The sequence below is a fragment of the Dipodomys merriami genome, unplaced genomic scaffold (assembly GCF_024711535.1).
Source record: "Dipodomys merriami isolate MVZ:Mamm:240054 unplaced genomic scaffold, mDipMer1.0.p SCAF_12, whole genome shotgun sequence".
NCBI lineage: Eukaryota > Metazoa > Chordata > Mammalia > Rodentia > Heteromyidae > Dipodomys > Dipodomys merriami.
This window is the reverse complement of record NW_027202493.1, coordinates 46,814,654-46,834,912: the sequence shown is the minus strand read 5'-3', so window position 1 is coordinate 46,834,912 and position 20,259 is coordinate 46,814,654. Positions and strand designations below refer to the sequence as shown.

The 20,259-nt window shown below is 53.6% G+C and overlaps 1 protein-coding gene across 1 annotated transcript; it reads right to left on the bottom strand.

The window, feature by feature from the left end:
• Window positions 1-1,154: 1,154 nt before the first annotated feature.
• On the bottom strand, window positions 1,155-2,492 carry LOC138822992 (mucin-21-like). The gene has a single exon (XM_070015937.1). The coding sequence runs from the start codon at window positions 2,490-2,492 to the stop codon at window positions 1,155-1,157; it is 1,338 nt and encodes a 445-aa protein (XP_069872038.1).
• Window positions 2,493-20,259: the final 17,767 nt, after the last annotated feature.

Below are 20,259 nucleotides of genomic sequence, written 5' to 3'. Positions count from 1 at the left end.
AGATCATGACAGTGGTAAGGTGACATGACAGTGGTTAGATGACATGACAGTGGTTAGATCATGACAGTGGTAAGGTGACATGACAGTGGTTAGATGACATGACATTGTTAGGTGACATGACAGTGGTTAGATGACATGACAGTGGTTAGGTGACATGACAGTGGTCAGATGACATGACATTGTTAGGTGACATGACAGTGGTTAGGTGACATGACAGTGGTAAGGTGACATGACAGTGGTTAGGTGACATGACATTGTTAGCTGACATGACAGTGGTTAGGTGACATGACAGTGGTTAGGTAACATGACAGTGGTAAGGTGACATGACAGTGGTTAGATCATGACTGTGGTCAGATGACATGACAGTGGTTAGATGACATGACAGTGGTTAGGTGACATGGCCTTCTGTGTTTTAATTCCTTTCCCAGCAAGGTGGTCACATGAAGAAGCAGCTGGGGTGAGGTGTGTAATTTCCACAGGAAGTAAGGATGGGTTATTGAATGTTGGAAGTTGTATGGTGTCTCTTGTCTGAAGTCATTACATTGCGTTAAGACTATGTGGGTGTGGAGCGTACTTCCAGGAAGTGCTGCACACAGGGTTTAGGGAGCGAGGGCAGCACCATGTCCTCAGAGCTCAACCAGGCTGCTCCGTCTCGGGAGGAGCACACACAGTGGGCCAGGCCCAGGAGCTGTCGCACCCTGCTCCTTCCTTCCTTCCTTCCTTCCTTCCTTCCTTCCTTCCTTCCTTCCTTCCTTCCTTCCTTCCGTCCCTCCCTCCCTCCCTGCCTACCTGCCTTCCTGCCTGCCTTCCTTCCTGCCTTCCTTCCTTCCTTCCTTCCTTCCTTCCTTCCTTCCTTCCTTCCTTCCTTCCTTCCTTCCTTCCCTCTTTCCCTCCTTCCCTCCTTCCCCTCTCCCTCCCCTCTCCCTCCCCCCTCCCTCCCCCCTCCCTTCCTAATCTTCCTAGTGCAGGAGTGGACATTCTATTTCCAAAGCTCGTGAGGCCGGACTCCATGGCCAGCACCACACGGTTAGCCACGGCTCCCCTCTCTGCCCTCTCCACCTTCCGCTCTGCTTTCTGCTCCAGCCTGCCCCAGTTTTTTTTCTTTTCCTCCAGCTGGCTACACTGCCCGCAGGTTAGGAGGCGTTCATTATCCCTCAGACCTCCAGAGCTTCCAGCTGAGCACCATTGGTTTGCCCGGTGTCTCTGGGTGGTGATGGGGGGTGGGGCGGCCCGGCCTGCAGGGCACCTGCTGCTCTGTTGCCTGCGTGGCGTGTGATCGGAGCCACAGTGGACGCGGTGGACGTGGTGGACCCGGTGGACGCGGTGGACCCGGTGGACTCGGTGGACCCGGTGGACGCGGTGGACCCGGTGGATGTGGTGGACCCAGTGGACGGGGTGGACGTGGAGGACACGGTGGACGCGGTGGACGTGGTGGACCCGGTGGACGTGGTGGACCCGGTGGACGCGGTGGACCCGGTGGACACGGTGGACCCGGTGGACGGGGTGGACGTGGAGGACGCGGTGGACGCGGTGGATGTGGAGGACGCAGTGGACACGGAGGACGCGGTGGACGCGGTGGACGTGGAGGACGCAGTGGACATGGTAGACGCGGTGGACGTGGAGGACGCAGTGGACACGATGGACCCGGTGGATGTGGTGGACATGGTGGACGCAGTGGACCCAGTGGACAGGATGGACATGGAGGACACGGTGGACACGGTGGATGCGGAGGACGCGGTGGACATGGTAGACGCAGTGGACGTGGTGGACCCGGTGGACCCAGTGGATGCGGTGGACATGGTGGACACGGTGGACCCAGTGGACTGGGTGGACGTGGAGGACGCGGTGGACGCGGAGAACACGGTGGACATGGTAGATGCGGTGGACGCGGTGGATGCGGTGGATGTGGAGGATGTGGTGGACGCGGTGGACGCGGTGGACGTGGTGGACCCGGTGGACATGGTGGACCCGGTGGACGCGGTGGACGTGGAGGACGCGGTGGACATGGAGGACGTGGTGGATGTGGAGGACGTGGAGGACGCGGTGGATGCAGTGGACGTGGAGGACGCGGTGGACATGGAGGACGTGGTGGATGTGGAGGACGTGGAGGACGCGGTGGATGCAGTGGACGTGGAGGACGCGGTGGACATGGAGGACGTGGTGGATGTGGAGGACGTGGAGGACGCGGTGGATGCAGTGGACATGGAGGACGCGGTGGACATGGAGGACACGGTGGACACGGTGGACACGGTGGATGCGGAGGACGCGGTGGATGTGGTGGATGCGGTGGAACCAGTGGACATGGAGGACGCGGTGGACGCGGTGGACACGGTGGACGCGGAGGACGTGGTGGACCCAGTGGACATGGTGGACGTGGAGGATGCGGTGGACACGGTGGATGCGGTGGATGGGGAGGACGTGGTGGACACGGAGGATGCGGTGGACGTGGTGGATGCGGAGGACACGGTGAACACGGTGGATGCGATGGACATGGTGGACGCGGTGGACACGGTGGACGCGGTGGACGCAGTGGACGCGGTGGACGCAGTGGACACGGTGGACGCAGTGGACGCGGTGGACGCGGCAGACGCGGTGGACATGGTGGACGCGGTGGACCTGGTGGACATGGTGGACGTGGAGGATGCGGTGGACACGGTGGATGTGGTGGACGTGGTGGATGCGGAGGACACGGTGAACACGGTGGACGCGATGGACATGGTGGACGCGGTGGACGCGGAGGACGCGGTGGACACGGTGGACCCGGTGGATGGGCGCTTCCCACTGGCAGGTCTCCCGAGGCCAGCTGCGGCGCCCTCCCCTGTGCTCCCGCAGGCCCTCTCCCTTCCTCTCCAGTCGGTTCAGGAGCCTGCAGAGCCAGCTCCCAGTGCCCGTCCACCGGGTGAGGACCCTGCGTCGTAGACCAGGCCCGGCCCGCGCGTAGTGCTCAGAGTGTACGGATGCCCGCAGGTCCAATTAATGGCAGCCCCTTTCCTCCAAAATGACTTTCTCCTGTTTTGAAACCATCCGTTTTGTTTCTAGAATACTTAGGTCAGTCAAATGGCTTATTTTATGATAATTTTTGTTTTAATTGAAACGATCTACTCAGACATTGCAGTGACGCCCCTCGGAGACCCTCCAACCCCTCTGAGCCACAGAAGCCCCTTTAGGGCCCTCCCGAGCCCCTCCCAGCCCCTCCCAGCCCCTCCCAGCCCTCCCAGCCTCTCCCAGCCCTCTGAGCCCCTCCCAGCCCACCGAGCCCCAGAAGCCCCTCCAGGGCCCCCGAGCCCCTCTAAGCCCCTCCCAGCCCCTCCCAGCCCTCTGAGCCCCTCCCAGCCCTCCGAGCCCCAGTTGCAAACCCTGCTGTCCTCCAGCTGCTGGCATGGGGACACAGGTGCGTGTTGCCATGGTAACAGATACAGTGACTGGGAGAGCAGCATCTGGGGGAACCTTGGGGGCAGCACTGGGGTGAAGGCCGGTCGTGGTGGGGTGGCCGGTGTGAGGGGCAGCCCAGAGTCCTTGGGAACTGAGCCTCCGCCAGTGACTGAGCATCAGGGCTGGGAGGAGGGCTGCGCACGCTGGACACGCAGCTCTGAACTCGGCCAGGGCGGGCAGCGTGGAGGGGTGCCGCGGCCCCTCACCCCAGGCTCTAAGCCTGGTTAAGTCACCGGCCTTTGGTCAGCACACGGTACGGGCCTTGCGGTACAGCGCTCTAGTGGACACTGGCTGAGCCCTCTTGCTGCCCCGGCTCCGCAGGGAGAGGCCGCTGCTGTCACTGCCGCCAGGCGATTCAAAATGGAAGTGCCGCAGTGTGGTAGCTCCAGGCCAGCGAGGTCTTCGGTCACAGCCAGGCCGCCACCCTGACTCCAGGTTCTATGGGGAGCAGGTTATCCGAGAACGCTGCAGGTGCTGGCTGTTGGTGGCGGTTCACAGCTAAGGTGTAATCAGTCAATTAGCGTTTTTAAAGGGGGGAGGCGACTAATGTTTTTCCTCTTCATTGCTGCAGCTCACCTCAGACAAGGATCTTCATTACGATCAAAGGCAGCGTGGTGTGCGTTAGAAATTCTGCTTGTCCTGTCACATCTACACCAACTGGCACATCAGCCAGGTCTGCACACATCTGCGCCTCAGCCCGGCATGGCAGTAGCCCCCTTCCTTACTACCGGCCATCCACCACCGCAGGGTTTACTGAGGGATCACGGAGAAGCCGGGCCGGGCGTTGGCCACCCCTGTGCATGGTGAGGAGGCTCTCAGCAAGTGACCACAGTGAGGAACACAGACACACACACACGTGCACACACAGTGACACGCATACACACAGGCATGCATACACAGACACACACACGTGCATAGTGATACACACATGCACACAATACACACAGTGACCCACACCTGCACACACAGCGACACACCCGCACACATGTGATACACACCAACACACATGCATACATGCTCACACATGTACACACCAAACACACAACAATATACATGCACATGCACACACATACACACAACACACATGTGCACACATGTTACACACCTGCACACAATACATACCTGCAACACAGCAATACACAAGTGCATACATAATGATACAGGAATGCACATGTATATACATGGTGATGCACATGTACACACATGTACACATACATATGCACACAGTGATCAATAGACATACATACACAATCACACACAATCACACACACACATTGCACACACACATTCAGATGTCAATAAAGTCCTTCATAATTAGTGGATGCTCATTTCTGTTCCAGTCTTATTGTCAGATGTTCATTTCCTGTTCTGTGGCTGAGGATTCACCCGCGTTTCACGGCCCCGTGTGTCGGCACTGAGAGGTCATGCTCTGCTGACCGTGCCGCTGGTCTGGGGGCCCCGTCGACGTGGAGGGGCTGGCTCCCGAGTCACTTTCAGGGACTGGATGAGGGTGTGACTCTCTTCTCAGCAAATATCTCTGACAAATGCATCCGTGCCGGGTTCTGAGGGCTGGATGGGGTTCTCAATGTGCGTTCAGTAATGGAATCCAGATTTATGGGCTCTTTCTCCCAGTGTTTGGTAAAAACAAATGCAGCCCCTCGGGTTCCCTGTCTGAGCTCTGTTTTCATTTGTCTCCTAAGTGCCTCGGCTCAATTCCGAGTTTCTAAGAAAACAGAAGATAGTAGATATCCATCAGAAAGTCAAACAGTGACCGAGGCTCAATATTGTTTTCTCTGCCTCTGATGTTTCCCCTTATCAGTGTCCGCATCAAATGAGGCTTATGAAGGCCTCTGGGCCCGGCCCGCACAGCCACGTTCCTCTCTACTCATCTGCCACACTTGCATTCGCAAGGCACCTGGCCAGTTTTGTTCTGAAATCAATTTCTTTCTTGTTAACAAAATAGGTTATTTTTTTGCACTAATTAAAATCCCAAGGCAATTGAATTTGTTTGCAATTTCAGTGGAAGTGTCTCAATGGCTCCAAAGGGTGCTGGGGTTAAGTGTTCCTGCTTGAATAATAACGCACCCAGGGGCTCCACCTCGGCCCCCCCAGCCCTGCCCACCCTGAGCGCAGCAAAAAAAAAAAGCAATGCCCAGAAAAGAGCATCGGATTTCCAGACTGTCCTTACCCGTGGTACCAGTTAGCTGCTGTTCATAATGATTAATTTTGTTATCTATTTTTCTCATAAAGTTTCCCCAAAGGATAGGTTAAAACAAAAAGCAGCTTCTAATAGATAACATGTTGGCTGTAAAGTCAGAAGCAGCGCCAGGCTTCATGGTTCACCTCTGTCCGGATTGACAGGTTGACTCTGGAGGTACGTGTGAGTTCCCTGGCCAGCTGTCACCCGCGCTTCCCGGCCTGTGCCCCGTGCGCTCCGTGCGGCTTCCAGACAGCCTGTGCCAGTCAATCCTGCATGCACAGGAGGCTCAGATCCAGAGGACGCTGGCTTGAAGCTACAGCCGTGCACACGGCAGCAGAGCCCGAAGGACTATACGTCACCAACAAAAGCCAGGCTGGAGACCTGGCTCATGCATTAGAGTGCCAGCTTTGCCATCCAGCGAGCAAATGGGAGGCCCTCAGTTCCAGCCCAGGTACCAGCGAAAGACCCGAACAATATAACAAGAGCCACCTATCTGTGGCCACCAGTTCAAGTTTGCTTCAGAAGCTTGAACACAGCGCTGGGGGGGCGTGCGGGTGGGGTGAAGGCTTCGTCTGGTGCTAGGCAAGGCTGTTTCTTCCTTGGGCGGCTCAGTGCTGTGGTTTAGGGGCTGACCCGGCACGTGCAATGTGTGGGCAGCAAGACTGGGGGTCTGCTGTCTGCGTCCCGGCCGGCAGACTCACCCTCCATCTTACCAACTGTCAGCTCTCCTGCCATGCGGAGGCCCAGGCCTCGCCCGCCTTGGCCTCGTTCAGGATTTAGCACCAGTCACCCATTCCTGGCTCCCAATCCCTTCTCCCCACGGCACCTTGCCTGTGATGATACTAGACTCCCACATCTTCTACCAGACACTTGGCCAACGTGGCAGCCAGGGACAGAGGCTGGACGATAGCTCTAGCTTCATAGAGGTACTGGGAACGCTGCCACCTCCCGTTCCTCCTCCTCCTCCTCCTGTTCCTCCTCCTCTTCCTTCTCCTGCTCCTCCTCTTCCTCCTCGTCTTCCTCCTCCTCGTCTTCCTCCTCTTCCTCCTTGTCCTCCTCCTCTTCTTCCTTCTATTCCTCTTCTCCTCCACCTCCTCGTCCTCCTCCTCTTCCTCCTCGTCGTCCTCCTCCTCTTCCTTCAATTCCTCCTTCTCCTCCTCCTTTTCTTCTATCATTTTCCCCTATTCCTCCTCCTCCTTTTCCTTCTATTCCTCCTTCTCTTTCTCCTCCTTTACTTCCTCCTCCTCTTCTTTCTATTCCTCCTTTTCCTCCTCCTTTTCCTCGATCACCTCTTCCTCTATTCTTCCTTCTCTTCCTCTTCTTCCTCTTCTTCTATCACTTCTTCCTCTATTTCTCCTCCTCCTCTTCCTCTGTCCCCTTCTCCTCTTCCTCCTTCTCTTCCTCCTCTTCCTCCTTCTCTTCCTCTTCCTTCTGTTCCTCCTCCTCCTTCTCTTCCTCCTCTTCTTCCTTCTCTTCCTTTTCCTCTGTTCCTCCTCCTCCTCCTCTTCCTTCTCCTCCTTCTCTTCCTATTCCTCCTCCTTCTTTTCTTCTATCACTTTTTCTATTCCTCCTCCTCTTCCTTCTATTCCTCCTCCTCCTTTTCCTCTTCCTCTTTCTCTTCCTCTTTCTTTTCCTTCTGTTCCTCCCCCTCCTTCTGTTCCTCCTCTTCTTCCTTCTCTTTCTCTTCCTCTGTTCCTCCTCCTCCTCTTCCTCTTCCTTCTTGCATACACTTTAACTAGCATTTCCATGGAAAGGCTGGGAGAAGCCTGGAACGCACTGCATCCTGCTGCTAGGGTTTGGGGTGCAGGGGCGTCACATGCAGTTAACAGTGCTGAGAGGTAAACATGCTTCTTAGCAACAGCTTGGGGCAGCTGGCGGGTGCTGTGGGGGGAGGGGCAGCTGGCGGGTGCTGTGGGGGGAGGGGCAGCTGGCGGGTGCTGTGGGGGGAGGGGCAGCTGGCGGGTGCTGTGGGGGGAGGGGCAGCTGGCGGGTGCTGTGGGGGGAGGGGCAGCTGGCGGGTGCTGTGGGGGGAGGGGCAGCTGGCGGGTGCTGGGGGGGAGGGGCAGCTGGCGGGTGCTGTGTGAGGGGGAGGGGCAGCTGGCGGGTGCTGTGGGGGGAGGGGCAGCTGGCAGGGTGCTGGGGGGGGAGGGGCAGCTGGCGGGTGCTGTGGGGGGAGGGGCAGCTGGCGGGTGCTGTGGGGGGAGGGGCAGCTGGCGGGTGCTGTGGGGGGAGGGGCAGCTGGCGGGTGCTGTGGGGGGAGGGGCAGCTGGCGGGTGCTGTGGGGGGAGGGGCAGCTGGCGGGTGCTGTGGGGGGAGGGGCAGCTGGTGGGTGCTGTGGGGGGAGGGGCAGCTGGCGGGTGCTGTGGGGGGAGGGGCAGCTGGCGGGTGCTGTGGGGGGAGGGGCAGCTGGTGGGTGCTGTGGGGGGAGGGGCAGCTGGCAGAGAGTGGCCTGTCTGGCCTCGGAGTTCCTCTCCAGTTACGCAGAGAGAAGGCACAGCAGCGGCAGACACAGGATTCTGGGATGTCCTGAGCCCCGACTCAGGGTGGGCTGCGCGCCCGGCAAGGCTGGGAATCAGCTGGGAGATCAAGCCATTAGCGTTCCAGTGACATCACACGCAATCGGGTTCTGCTTGGCATAACTGTCCCTGTGACCTCACCGATGCCAGTGCCTCGTTACGGATGATTCCGGGTCTGCTGGCGCATTGAGCACACGCTGTGTGAAGGAATTTTCAGGAGACTCAGTCATTCATTTGAAGCGTCAGGGGAGGCAGGGAGAAGGGCAGGGTCTGGGGGTCAGGAAGGCCCAAGAGGACACGAACTCTGGCTAACGTCTGACGGGTGTGGTTGGACGGGTCTAGGAAGGAGGAGGGGTTGCTCGTGGGTCACAGGAGGGGTGCTGACGGCAGCGGGGACCAGAGCGTGCTGGCACGAGTGTGCGTGGCTGGGCCTGGCGAGCATGAAGAAGGACATGGCAGACTTGTGGGGAGCGGGGTCCCGCGGGGGCGGGCTGGGCGTTACTGGCGCAGAGCTCAGGAGCCGTCCACGGTTCCGGTCAGGTTTCCTGGGAAGAAAGAGAAAAAGATGTTCTAAACAAAGAGAACAACTGTGGCTTCTCTGTATTGCTGCAGTTAATTGTTCATCTATTTATTTGTTTCTTTATTTGCTCCAAGTTTCCAATTAATTATTAGCCCTACTTTAATTTTAATGGTGTTCACTCCTGGTGGCACAGCCCTGCTCGGCCCTCCTTGGCTGGGCCGCTGGGCAGCCCTCCTCAGCCTTCCTCAGCCAGGCCACTGGGCAGCCCTCCTTGGCCGGGCGGCTGGGCAGGCGGTGCCGCGTGCACTCAGCCCTCCTCACGGTGCAGTGGGCACAGCCTGGTTGACCAGTCGCCTCTCGTGGGCAGACCTTTGGGTTCCGCAGGGACCCAGGGCCCTGAGGTTGGTGTTACCAAGGGTTGGTGGAGGCTTTCTGTGTATCAAGCAATCATTTTGACTCTCAAGCCAGCCTGGGGATCACGAATCTCAAGGGAAGGTAATTTGCAGTAGAGTTTTGTTGTGAAGCCAGGCAAAAAGCATCATTTTCCTGGGGATGTGAGCTGGTACAGGTGCTTATAATATGTAAAGACCATTTTTATGGCTTTTAAAGAAAAAATGAAGATTTGAGGATTGAGCTACAAGCTACCTGGCAGCACAGAGTGAGCGTGGAGTCCGGTTTTGAATTACAACGGATCCCAAACCGCCACAAAGCAATAGGCTCTTTTCTTCTCTCCCATGAAGCGGGGCTTTGCTTTTCACACTTGGCAAAAGATGCTCCAAATCTCTGACCCAGAGCAAGCTGTAGCCAGGAGTGCATTTTCAGAACTGATTTATCAGCCCCAGAAGACTACCTGGGAAAGAGCTCTGCTCCCAATGTCCTATTTTTCCTGGATTGCTTTGTCTCTGATGTAGACAGTTAACGTTTTTAGCTTGGGATTTTGCATACAGATTGGCACTGCTTTGAAACCTCTCTCAGGATGCATATTTCAAGACCAGTGTCTGCAAACCCCCAAACCTCTCCAGAAAAAGATTTCCTATACTTTTTTGCTTATTAAACTGGAGATGGACAAATTTAAGGTTCATTCCCCTCCACTTAATGAGAAAGTATTTTTAAGTGAAAACTTAGGAATAATTAGAAATCAAGTGAAAAATACAATAAGGAGATTTCATTTTTAACTGTGGACTTTGTTATGACAACACTTGAGAAAGAGCAACTTTATAAACTACCATTAAAAATCATCTTATGTTGTAAGAGAGGGTAGATTTCTCTGGCTTAGATCTGAAATGTCACTCAGAGGTCATTTTGTCCTCAGCCTCTGGTGTCACTGGGATGGTGGAAGCTTTAGGAGGTGGGAGGAAGTTAGGCCAGTAGGGGCGGGGCTTAGAGAGAGGAAGTTAGGCAATTAGGGGTGCGGCCTAATGTGAGGAAGTTAGGTCATAGGGCTGTGGCCACCAGAGGATGCTGGGGTTCCACCCCTGCACATCCTTTCTGTTCACTCCCAGCCCCATGCCGCAGAGGCTCCTCCCATCCTCCTGCTGTACAGTGCTGCCTCCTCCTGGCCCAATCCAAGGAGGCCAACCATGGGCCAAAACACACCTTTCTTCTTCTTAAGGTGTTTATCTTGGGTATTTTGTCATGACAGTGGAAAACTGACTAAGACAGCAGGTTCATGTATGTTTTCTCTTTTTGTTGAAGGCAGAAAACTCATGGAATTTGTTAAATTCTATGAAAACAAGGCCTTCATCTCAGTGTCTGTGATACTGGACCTGGGCCCGCGAGTGCAGGTTAGGAGTGGAAGAATTCATGCTGACTTTTGGTACGAATGCTTTTCTGTTCAATGTTGATTCTGACTAACAGTAGGCAAAGCATCTTTGTCCAGTAATTTCAGCTGTTTAGGTTCATTAGAGCCTATGCCATGCTATTTCTGCATAGGATCACAAAGGAGGTCAAGGCTCATCTGTCCGTCTTTGTGGTCCCAGGCTCTCCCTGCCCATGTCTGTCAGTCTGGCTGGCATGAGGCGGATTCCTAGGGCTGGCGTGGGTGAGGGGTTGGGGGGGCACCTGGCCTTAGGATAAAGCCAAAGCCCTGGCAGTTATTTATCTGAGAGTGAGTGTTGGAGACATTTTCTTCTTTGATTTACTGTTGAATACTTTTGGAAGGGGCACTGACCTGCATGTGCTTCAGTCTGGCAACCTGTTTTCTCAGGGATTACTCACAGTGGCAGACAGGACAGTATGGAGAATTGAAAATGCACACATCACTGGCGCCTGCCTTACCTGAGTGAATCAGAGATGAGACAGTGTTCGATTTCCTGGGCTGGAGAAGTTTTGCATGGCATTATCTTATTATGGACCTCACGGAACTCTGGCTTGAAAACAAGCATCATGTCAGGGCTATAAATATTTGACCATAGGAAACTAAGCAGTAGAAGCAGTGAATGAGGATTGTGTGCGCTGGGATGCAGTGCTCTTTCTTGGGGTTCCCGGAGCTTGCACTGGCTCCACATTTGCACCAGGTGGTGCTATGAGAATGCAGATGCCACAGCGAGCCCCGAGCTTGTCAGTCACGGCAACGTTTTCTTCCAGTTGGTCGGTTTCTTCTCCCTTCCTCTCGCTTGGCCTTGTCAGTGGTCAGAGCTCGGCTTTCTAAGGTGTGCAGTCCTTGCATAACTCAGGATGTTGGAGTGGACAGCCACCTTGCCCTGGAGTCCTGTGAGCCAAGATTTGGAAACTGAGGCTCACCCAGGTTTAGGCTGTGTAGGGCCAGGGCTGCCTTTAACTCCCGAGACAGCCCAGAAAATATTTGGTAGTTTATTACGGTGATCAAGACTGAGGAAAAAGTCCCAAAGAGTATAGTTAAGCCTGAAGGATTAAAATATGAATATTCATCTCACATTCTTCCTGCAAAACCCAATTCTTGTTTGTTTGGCATCCAGTGAGCCCAAGGAACCCTGAATCCCAAGAGTGGCGATTTCGTGCGTTCTTTCTGGCTGGGCCTATCCAGCACGGGCCGGGCACCTAAGATCGTAGAGAAGATACCCTGAGCTCCAAGGAACCCAGGAAGCACACTGGGATGGGCTTGAGCCAAACTGTCTGAGTGGGTTTGGGCAGTGACGGGTGCTTCCCTGTGAGCAGAGGCGTGGCTGTGGGCTCTCACACTCTCACACTCCTCCACGCCGGCTGGCAGGCGTGGCCGTGGGCTCTCACACTCTCACACTCACACTCCTCCACGCCGGCTGGCGGGCGTGGCTGTGGGCTCTCACACTCCCACACTCACACTCCTCCACGCCGGCTGGCGGGCGTGGCCGTGGGCTCTCACACTCTCACACTCCTCCACGGCCGGCTGGTGGGCGTGGCTGTGGGCTCTCACACTCTCACACTCACACTCCTCCATGCCGGCTGGTGGGCGTGGCCGTGGGCTCTCACACTCTCACACTCACGCTCCTCCACGCCGGCTGGCGGGCGTGGCCGTGGGCTCTCACACTCTCACACTCACACTCCTCCACGCCGGCTGGCGGGCATGGCCGTGGGCTCTCACACTCTCACACTCACGCTCCTCCACGGCCGGCTGGTGGGCATGGCCGTGGGCTCTCACACTCCCACACTCACACTCCTCCACGCCGGCTGGTGGGCGTGGCCGTGGGCTCTCACACTCTCACACTCACACTCCTCCACGCCGGCTGGTGGGCGTGGCCGTGGGCTCTCACACTCTCACACTCACACTCCTCCACGCCGGCTGGCAGGCGTGGCCGTGGGCTCTCACACTCACACTCACACTCCTCCACGCCGGCTGGCAGGCGTGGCCGTGGGCTCTCACACTCTCACACTCCTCCACGGCCGGCTGGCGGGCGTGGCCGTGGGCTCTCACACTCTCACACTCACACTCCTCCACGCCAGCTGGTGGGCGTGCCTGTGGGCGGGCACAGGCAGCCGGTAGCCCAACCACAGCCTGCACAGGGCCTCTCTCCACCTCCGCACAGGAAGTGAGAATTCAGGGTGCCCGGTGACTGTCTGATTTTCCAGCACCTCACCTTCTTGTTCCCCTTCCACAGCACATACACACGTTCCTGGAGCGGCTAGGATTGTGAGTGTGATTTGTACCGCAGTCACACGGAACCCGCCCCCAGCCAGGCCAGGCTGTCAAGTCAGAGTCTGTGTTTTCCTAAGACCCCCAGCTTGGCCTTGCGCGGGGCAGCTGAGCGCCCTGCCCTGCCAGAGGTCGGTCCTCACAGAAGGCAGGGTAGAAGCAGCTTGCAAACGACAGCCCACCGAGCTCACCTCCTCCCGAAGACAAACCAAGTGGGTGGCATCACCTCCTCTCCTGACCGGAGAAAGTCAGCCCAGTGAGTCGGTCACCTACCTCATCCAGTCCACTGTTTACCCATCCAAAAACAAGATTTTGGTACAGAACTTAGATACTAAAATTTAGGTAATACTATAAATGGTTTCATGACACTTATTTATAAGTGCCAGATAAAGTACAAATGTTAGATAAAAGTGCAAAAGTTGTGAAGTATCTTGCCAACCGTGATTTGAGAAAGTCAAGGTCTAAATAATCTTATTAAAGAAATGGAGTTAGTGGTTTAAAACTCCCAAAGGAGCCTTCCAGCCGTTGGCAATTTTATAGCTGAGCACCACAACTTTATGGATGAGTTATACTAAGCCCCAAAGACAATTGCCAAGTTTTACCAGCAGAAAGACAGGAAAAGAAGAGACATTTGACTCACTGAATTCACGGAGCCAGGATGAGGAGCACAGCACCAGCAGGAAAATGGCAACCTCACCTCTGTATAACTTCCAACATTGCAAGCAGAATCTCAGCAGAAAGAAGTCAGTCTTGTATTAACACATAGAGATGTCCAAATTTATTTTGTTCCCAAGTGGGTAGATGGACACATAGTAGAAAAAAAGGGATGTTATTGAGCTCACTGACAGATGAAAGATAAAGGCAGACTAAAGATGAGACCAGGAGGAGCAAAAGGGTTCTAAAGATGAGACCAGGAGGAGCAAAAGGAGATCAAGAGCCCCGGAAGAGGCTCAGAGGAAGGGCTGGTCGGCCAGAATGTGCTGCAGAGAAGAGAGGCTTGCCAACGTGCAATCCCAAGCCGCAAGCTCTCGGGTGGAGACAAAGGAAGCACGCTCCTCCCTCTGCTTCCCCAAAGGTTGGTGGCAGGCGGACGGACGACCTACAGTGAGAAAGGAGCAACGTCAATAAGGTACACTCACCGCGGATAGCAGGTGGCTTCAAGATTTAAAGAGAGGAGCAAGTTTAAGATACGTTGAAATAGTAGAGGAAGCTATGGTTAAAGAGAATTTTACCACGTAGACAAAGACTTTTTCATAAAAAACAAAAGCGTTTTCACTTTCAGTCCAACTGACCCATAAATAAGGACGTCATGAAGTTCACACGCAAATGTCAAATGACCTACTGTAAGATCCTAGAGCCAGATCACAGGACCTGAGATCATGCAGCTAGCCCGCGCCTGGAAACTGCTCAGCTTGCTTCACGGCGAAGAGTGTGAGAACAGAGATCATACTTAAAAACGGTGCATGACAAGTGCACTTGGAAAATGAAGCTCCAGACATTATGTTGAGCTGCCTGGATTTGGGTCATGAAACATACAGCGTAGGGAGGGTCAGGGGAGTCCACAAAAAATACTCCACTTTATAATTTCCTACTGGCTAGGGCAAAAATACAGAAGCAATCCAAAGTGAACGAACAGATCAATCATGGTACACTTATACAATAGTGAAAATCATACACGGCTAAATGTAAAAATACAAGTCAATCCTCAAAAAATAGAACTGATAGAACTAAGGCATGTGCTAAGCCTCATTGTATAAACACCACACCCAGGTCTGAGCTCCCACACCGGCATTCGCCCAAGGGCCCCTCCCCGGACCCAGCGCTGCGTCCGTGTGCGGATGCTGTCTGTCCGTAGACACGGAGGCAGCCGGACCCTCTGCAGGCGAGGAGCGTGTGAGCACAGGCATGTGACACGGTCACAACGTGCAGATTGCAGAGGAGGAAGGGAGGCTGGGGATGTCCCCGCCCTGCAGCGGGAACCCAGACGGGGACCTGGGGGCCCGAGGGCTCCAGCATTTACCTCCCAGGATGCATGACTCTGTTCCCGCACCCTTGACACCAGTGAGGTGTATGGAACAGATGATCATTTCCTGATCATGCTCCAAAAACCAAAGCAAAACCAAGCCAACCAAGTCAACAAAAAGAACTCAACCAAGCGACACTCAAAACAGCTGGCCACGGCGGCGGCGGCGGGGACGGCGGCCGAGAGGGAGGCGGGTGGCCCTCAGCCCAGGGCCGCTTCACCGAAGAGCCTGGCCAGTCACGAATCACTTTACTCCTAAGCCTTGCTAACCCTGGGAGAGCATTTTGTTCTTTGTTTTAAAATGTCATCCTAGAGAGTGAGTTGTATAATCCCTCATGGTTTTCATTTTTAAATTAATTTAATAGAAAAGGAAAAGAAGTACATTCTGAATCTTATTAAACTTTATCTGGTAATGAGTCTCTACCATATACATTATATATAATATGTTATATTATATGTATTCTATATCATATATATATATCTATATAAAACAATCTTTTACTCTATGGAACTTGTGGACACAAGTGAATCTTATAAAATGTGCTATTTATTCTCTTTGGATCCAGGAATCATAGCAAATATATTTTGGTTCAAAAACTTGTCATTCAAAGCTTTCCAAGAAGGACAATGTGAGAACAAACATCTATTTAAATGTATAACTTACTTTTTCTTTTGAAAAAGGAAAAATGTTGACAGTAAGGGGGTTTATTTAGGGCTTTACATGGTTTCCTCTGTCTTTATGAGTGTCCTAATGGTTGCGGGTGTCCTCACATCTAAACCCTCTGAAAGGCACTGAAATAAAGATATTAAAATAACATGAGATTGGGCAGTAATTTTCAGATCAAAGACAATCAAACCTTTAAAGATGTTTGGTTATTAAAACTAGATGATTAGAAATTGCATTTCTTGCTCTCTGGGGTCTCTGTGCCGCTGAACAGTGCTGTTAAAGGATGCAAAAAATTCAAATATTTGAGACACCAGAGAGCTAAGTAAGTGGGAGTGACACGGGCAGGATTTCAGGGCGAAGGAGCCCAAAACACACGGAAGGGAGGGGAGGGCCTTCCCTTCCGGCGTCTGCCCTCTGTCGAGATGGACCAGAGCCCTGAGGCAGGGAGAAGGCTGCCTGCTTGGCGTATGTCTGCTGTGGGCAGAGAAACCAGGAGAATTTGTGGAACTCTGGCTGGACTGGAGAAGTGAGAATTGAAGACTTGGGTGAGGTTTGGAAAGACAGAGAACTGAGCCCAGCCTTTTAGCAATGTTGACTTCGGGCAGTTTACTAAACTGCAACTGCAGTGCAGAGGCCCTGCCAGCCCCATAGAGCTCAGAGGCCCAGCAGGCCGGTCACCCCCGGGTCGCGGCAGCCCCGAGACGGGGCCAGGTGGAGTGTTCTCACCGCGCAGTCTGGAAGCAGCAAGAACAGGGAGGGGGAAGGGAGCCGCATCTCCGCACCACCCACACTTCCGCAGGGAAGGCCGCGGAATTTTAGGTAAAATCCAAAGGAAAGGAAAAAGGAGCTAAAAAATTCACCAACAGAAATACACGAAATGAAATACTAACAAGGGGGAAAAGTGTTTTTAGAATTGTACACCATTGAAGCAGACTTAGATTATTATTCAGAAAGGTCGAGACCAACAGGCTGCTTTAACAGGTTTCTATTTTCTTTTTATGGGCTGGGGATTTATTTCTGTGGCAGAGCACTTAGCATGCACGAGGGTCTGGATTTGATTCCCAGTACCATGCACACACACACACACACACACACACACACACACACACACACACACACACACATGCATGCACACACACACATGCATGCACACATGACCACGCACATGTGCACATATGCATATACATGCACATACATGCACACATGCACACACATAAATCACTTTTTATGGGCAAGATACTGCTCACTTGCTAAGATATATACAGCTATGTTTAGGTACTTCTTAGTGTACTATATTGTTGAATGTAGTCTCCACGTGTTATGTTGTATTATAGTCTCTTGTGAAAGCATCCTTTCTGCTTTTGTTTACAAGTGTGTTTCTTGGTTGTAACCTTTGCATTGACGTGCTCTCCAACGACGCTTTCAGGTTGTGCTGTGCAGGAAGACCTGGAAGACGGTGCCATCCCTCTGTGTGGTCCCTACACGGAAGCGGGTGGGTGGGTTCTGGCCTGTGCTCAGTGCTCAGTGCCTGCGCACTCTCACCAGAGTGCGGTGTGAGTATCTGTGTATTTGTAGCTGGGCGAGGAGTCTGGGCCTGCAGACCCTGCAGCAGTGGACGGCTGTGTGACATTGCAGCTCTGACCACGGCCGACAGGCTGTGAGCTGCCTGCCGCGGCGGCTGCCGGCGGCGTGCTCACCGGGCACTGGGAGTGGGTGCCGAGGTCCGCAGCGTCCGGGGCTCCGGGCTCTGGACCGGGCTGCGGTGTTTGGGCGCTGTCTCGCAGAGCCAGGAGCGCAGCCAAGGCCAACCTGATCGACGCTGGCGTGGTGGACACTCTCCATAACCAAAGCATACGCAGCTCACATTGCAACATTTTAACATTCTTATCTTAAGAATCCATGACTTTAAATTCTTCTTTTTTTTTTTTTAATCAGTCGTGGGGCTTGAACTCTGGGGCTGGACGCTGTCCCTGAGCTCTTCAGCCCAAGGCTAGAGCTCTACCACGTGAGCCACAGCGCCACTTCTTGTTTTCTAGTGGTTTATTGGAGATAAGAGTCTCACAGACTTTCCTGCCCTGGCTGGCTTCAAACCTTGATCCTCAGATCTCAGCCTCCTGAGTAGCTGGGATGACAGGCGTGAGCCACCGGTGCTGGCCATCCTTTTAAATTCTGAAAAGACCCTGTGACATAGCGTAAACTTTGTTTATCCTTTACATGTGAGGCCAACATACAGCGAGGGCTTCCGATTAAAGTTACGTGCTCAAAGGGACTCGCCTGTGGTTCTGTTTAAATAGCCAGTGAGATTTTGTGCCATGAGATTTAAAGGAAAATCTTCTGGTCTTCCGGAAGATTTTGTAGATTTTTTTTAAACACTAGCATTGTAAAGTTATCATATATCCCCTTGGAGTTCTCTTCTTTGGCTTGGTTAAAATGGAAATATTGACCTTTTTTAGAATGGAAGAGGAGTGAGACAGATTCAAAGCAAAAATGTGTTCCACTTTTACCATTTCTCTATTTTCTTTTTGTCTTCACAATGATGTGAATGAAAACTTGAATGTCCATTTTTTTTAATGACTAGGTTTAGAAGAGAATCAGTAACTAGAAAGTTAATGAAAAACTTATCTTCATATGTCACTGACATATTCTAGTTAGATCCTTCAAAGTACTGAAAATGGTAACATTTGTTATTGTGAATTTGAGTGATGATAAATAACAATTATTTCATAGCATGGACTAGAGCTGCCAACTCTATACCATTCCCTTCAAATACAGTATGGAATGGGAATTTACTCTTTAAGGCTGATAGCTATAATCTTTTCCCACTGTGAAACAACAAACTTACAAAATGGAACTGTAGAAGCATTCTATTAAAATGTGCAAACAAAGATACATAAATTAAAAGATCAAGTATATAATTTCAAAGGGACGAAATCCCATTTGCTCTGAAACATGGTTGAGTTAGGCTTGTAAATGTATTCTGCTGATAGGCGGCACAAAGTCAAGGCAGACCTGGCCCTGTCACACCGGACCAGGGGCCATGAAACCAGCTGTGTCAGAACAAGGGCATGAGGCGTTCCTTTTGCATTGCATGTCGATCAACAGTTTGGCTGTGAACTCCTGAAAGGGCTTGAAGTCCCACTGCTCAAGGACTTTGAAATTGCTGGAGGACTTCTCTGTGTATGCTTGGGAGTTTGGCTATCTTCTGTGCCAAGGGGTTCTGAGCCACAGCGAGCTGTGGGATGTGGGTGTGCGGAGGGTGAGCCTGGGGCCGCGTGCCGGGCCAGGCCTGCGGGGCCTCTGAGAGCGGCACTCACGCCACCCCTTGTGGGCTGAGCTGGTCCTCCTCTGCTCCCTGAGCCTGTCTCCTTGGACAGGTTATCTATTCCTCTAGAGCTGCATCTTCATAAACAAGAGCGGGGAGGGGAAACGAACCGTTCACATGCAGGTGCTCAAACCACAGCTAGGCCCCGCCTGGCACTGCAGCCAGGCTGGTTGTACTCGGCACTTGGCAGGTCCGAAGACACTGGGCCGCCATTGAACTGGAGGCCTCTGGCTAGTCATGGTGGGTAACGTGCTGCATTTTCTGTGGGCGGAGCAGACCCATCACTCAGATCAGAGCCGCCCCCAGGCTCTCTGGACGTGCACCCCAGGCAGGGAAGCGGCACGAGGGAGGGCTCGGGGCTGGAGGGCCAGCAGCCATCTGGAAGACCACATGGGCTGAGCTGACCACCTGCGGTGGGGCTGTCCTCACACGAGGCGCGGGGCCGTGGATGGTGGGCAGAGGTCAGCGGCAGGTCAGGATGGCGAGCAAGCCACAGCACCGGTGTGACAGACGTGGCCCTGGCTGCCCCGGAGGAGGACACCCACGGCCAGGGTGTCTGGCGGGGGCCACGTGCACAGTGTCTCCTGGACACACCGGGCTGTGCGGGAGACAGGATAGCCAGCAACACGGGGAGAGCTGTGTCTGCACAAGAAACACAAAAGCACGGTTTCCCGTTTCCTCATGGAGAAAGCAGAACCAAGACACCACGGCCCTAATGGGTGTAAGGGCGGAGAGGCAGTGGTGACCTCCCTACGCCCTGCCAGGACCCTTCCCAGGGCCCACCCCCTTCCAATAACGCCACACATTCCGAATCCACCACACGGACGAGATCGGGGTCCTTTCCCCAGAGCCGCGGCTGTCTTCACACATAAGCTCCGTGGGACATTTCCGATTCAAACCACGTTTGCAGCGTGTCAGGGAACGGGGTGCTGTGTGCCCCTTCCTGCAGATGCTGCAGACCACAGTTCCAGCATGAATAAGTACTTTGCAAGGAGGACAGGCTGTTTACGCAGGAGGTGGATGTGTTTGCTGGAGATGCTCACAGGAGTGAGCACCCAGGGCTGAGGGGGAGAGGGGACGGAGAGCTCCTTCCATAGCAAAACCCTCATTTGCTGTGACTCAGGAAGATTCCGCTGTTGGTTATCGGCTGTATCAAACGTGCCTCCTGCCATGCACCGGGGCTGGTTCTCACGATTGCCAATACGAGCTGAGGAAAATAGAGATCATCTCCACTTCACAGATGGAAGACCTGGAAAGATAACTAAAACACGCAGTGTATTCATGTGCAAATTTATTCACTCATTGAACGAGAGTGTAATTTCAAGATCAGCTTACAAATTAGAGGATTTTTACCCCTGAAAGTTTTAACCTGCAATTGAAACACTCAAACTGTGTTCTCTCTAATGGCGGTGATCCTGCGTTCTGAATTGGGTTGACAATCCCGGGATGATTGATGCCACCCAAGCATCCTAGCTCTGCAGCCCCAAGCAAG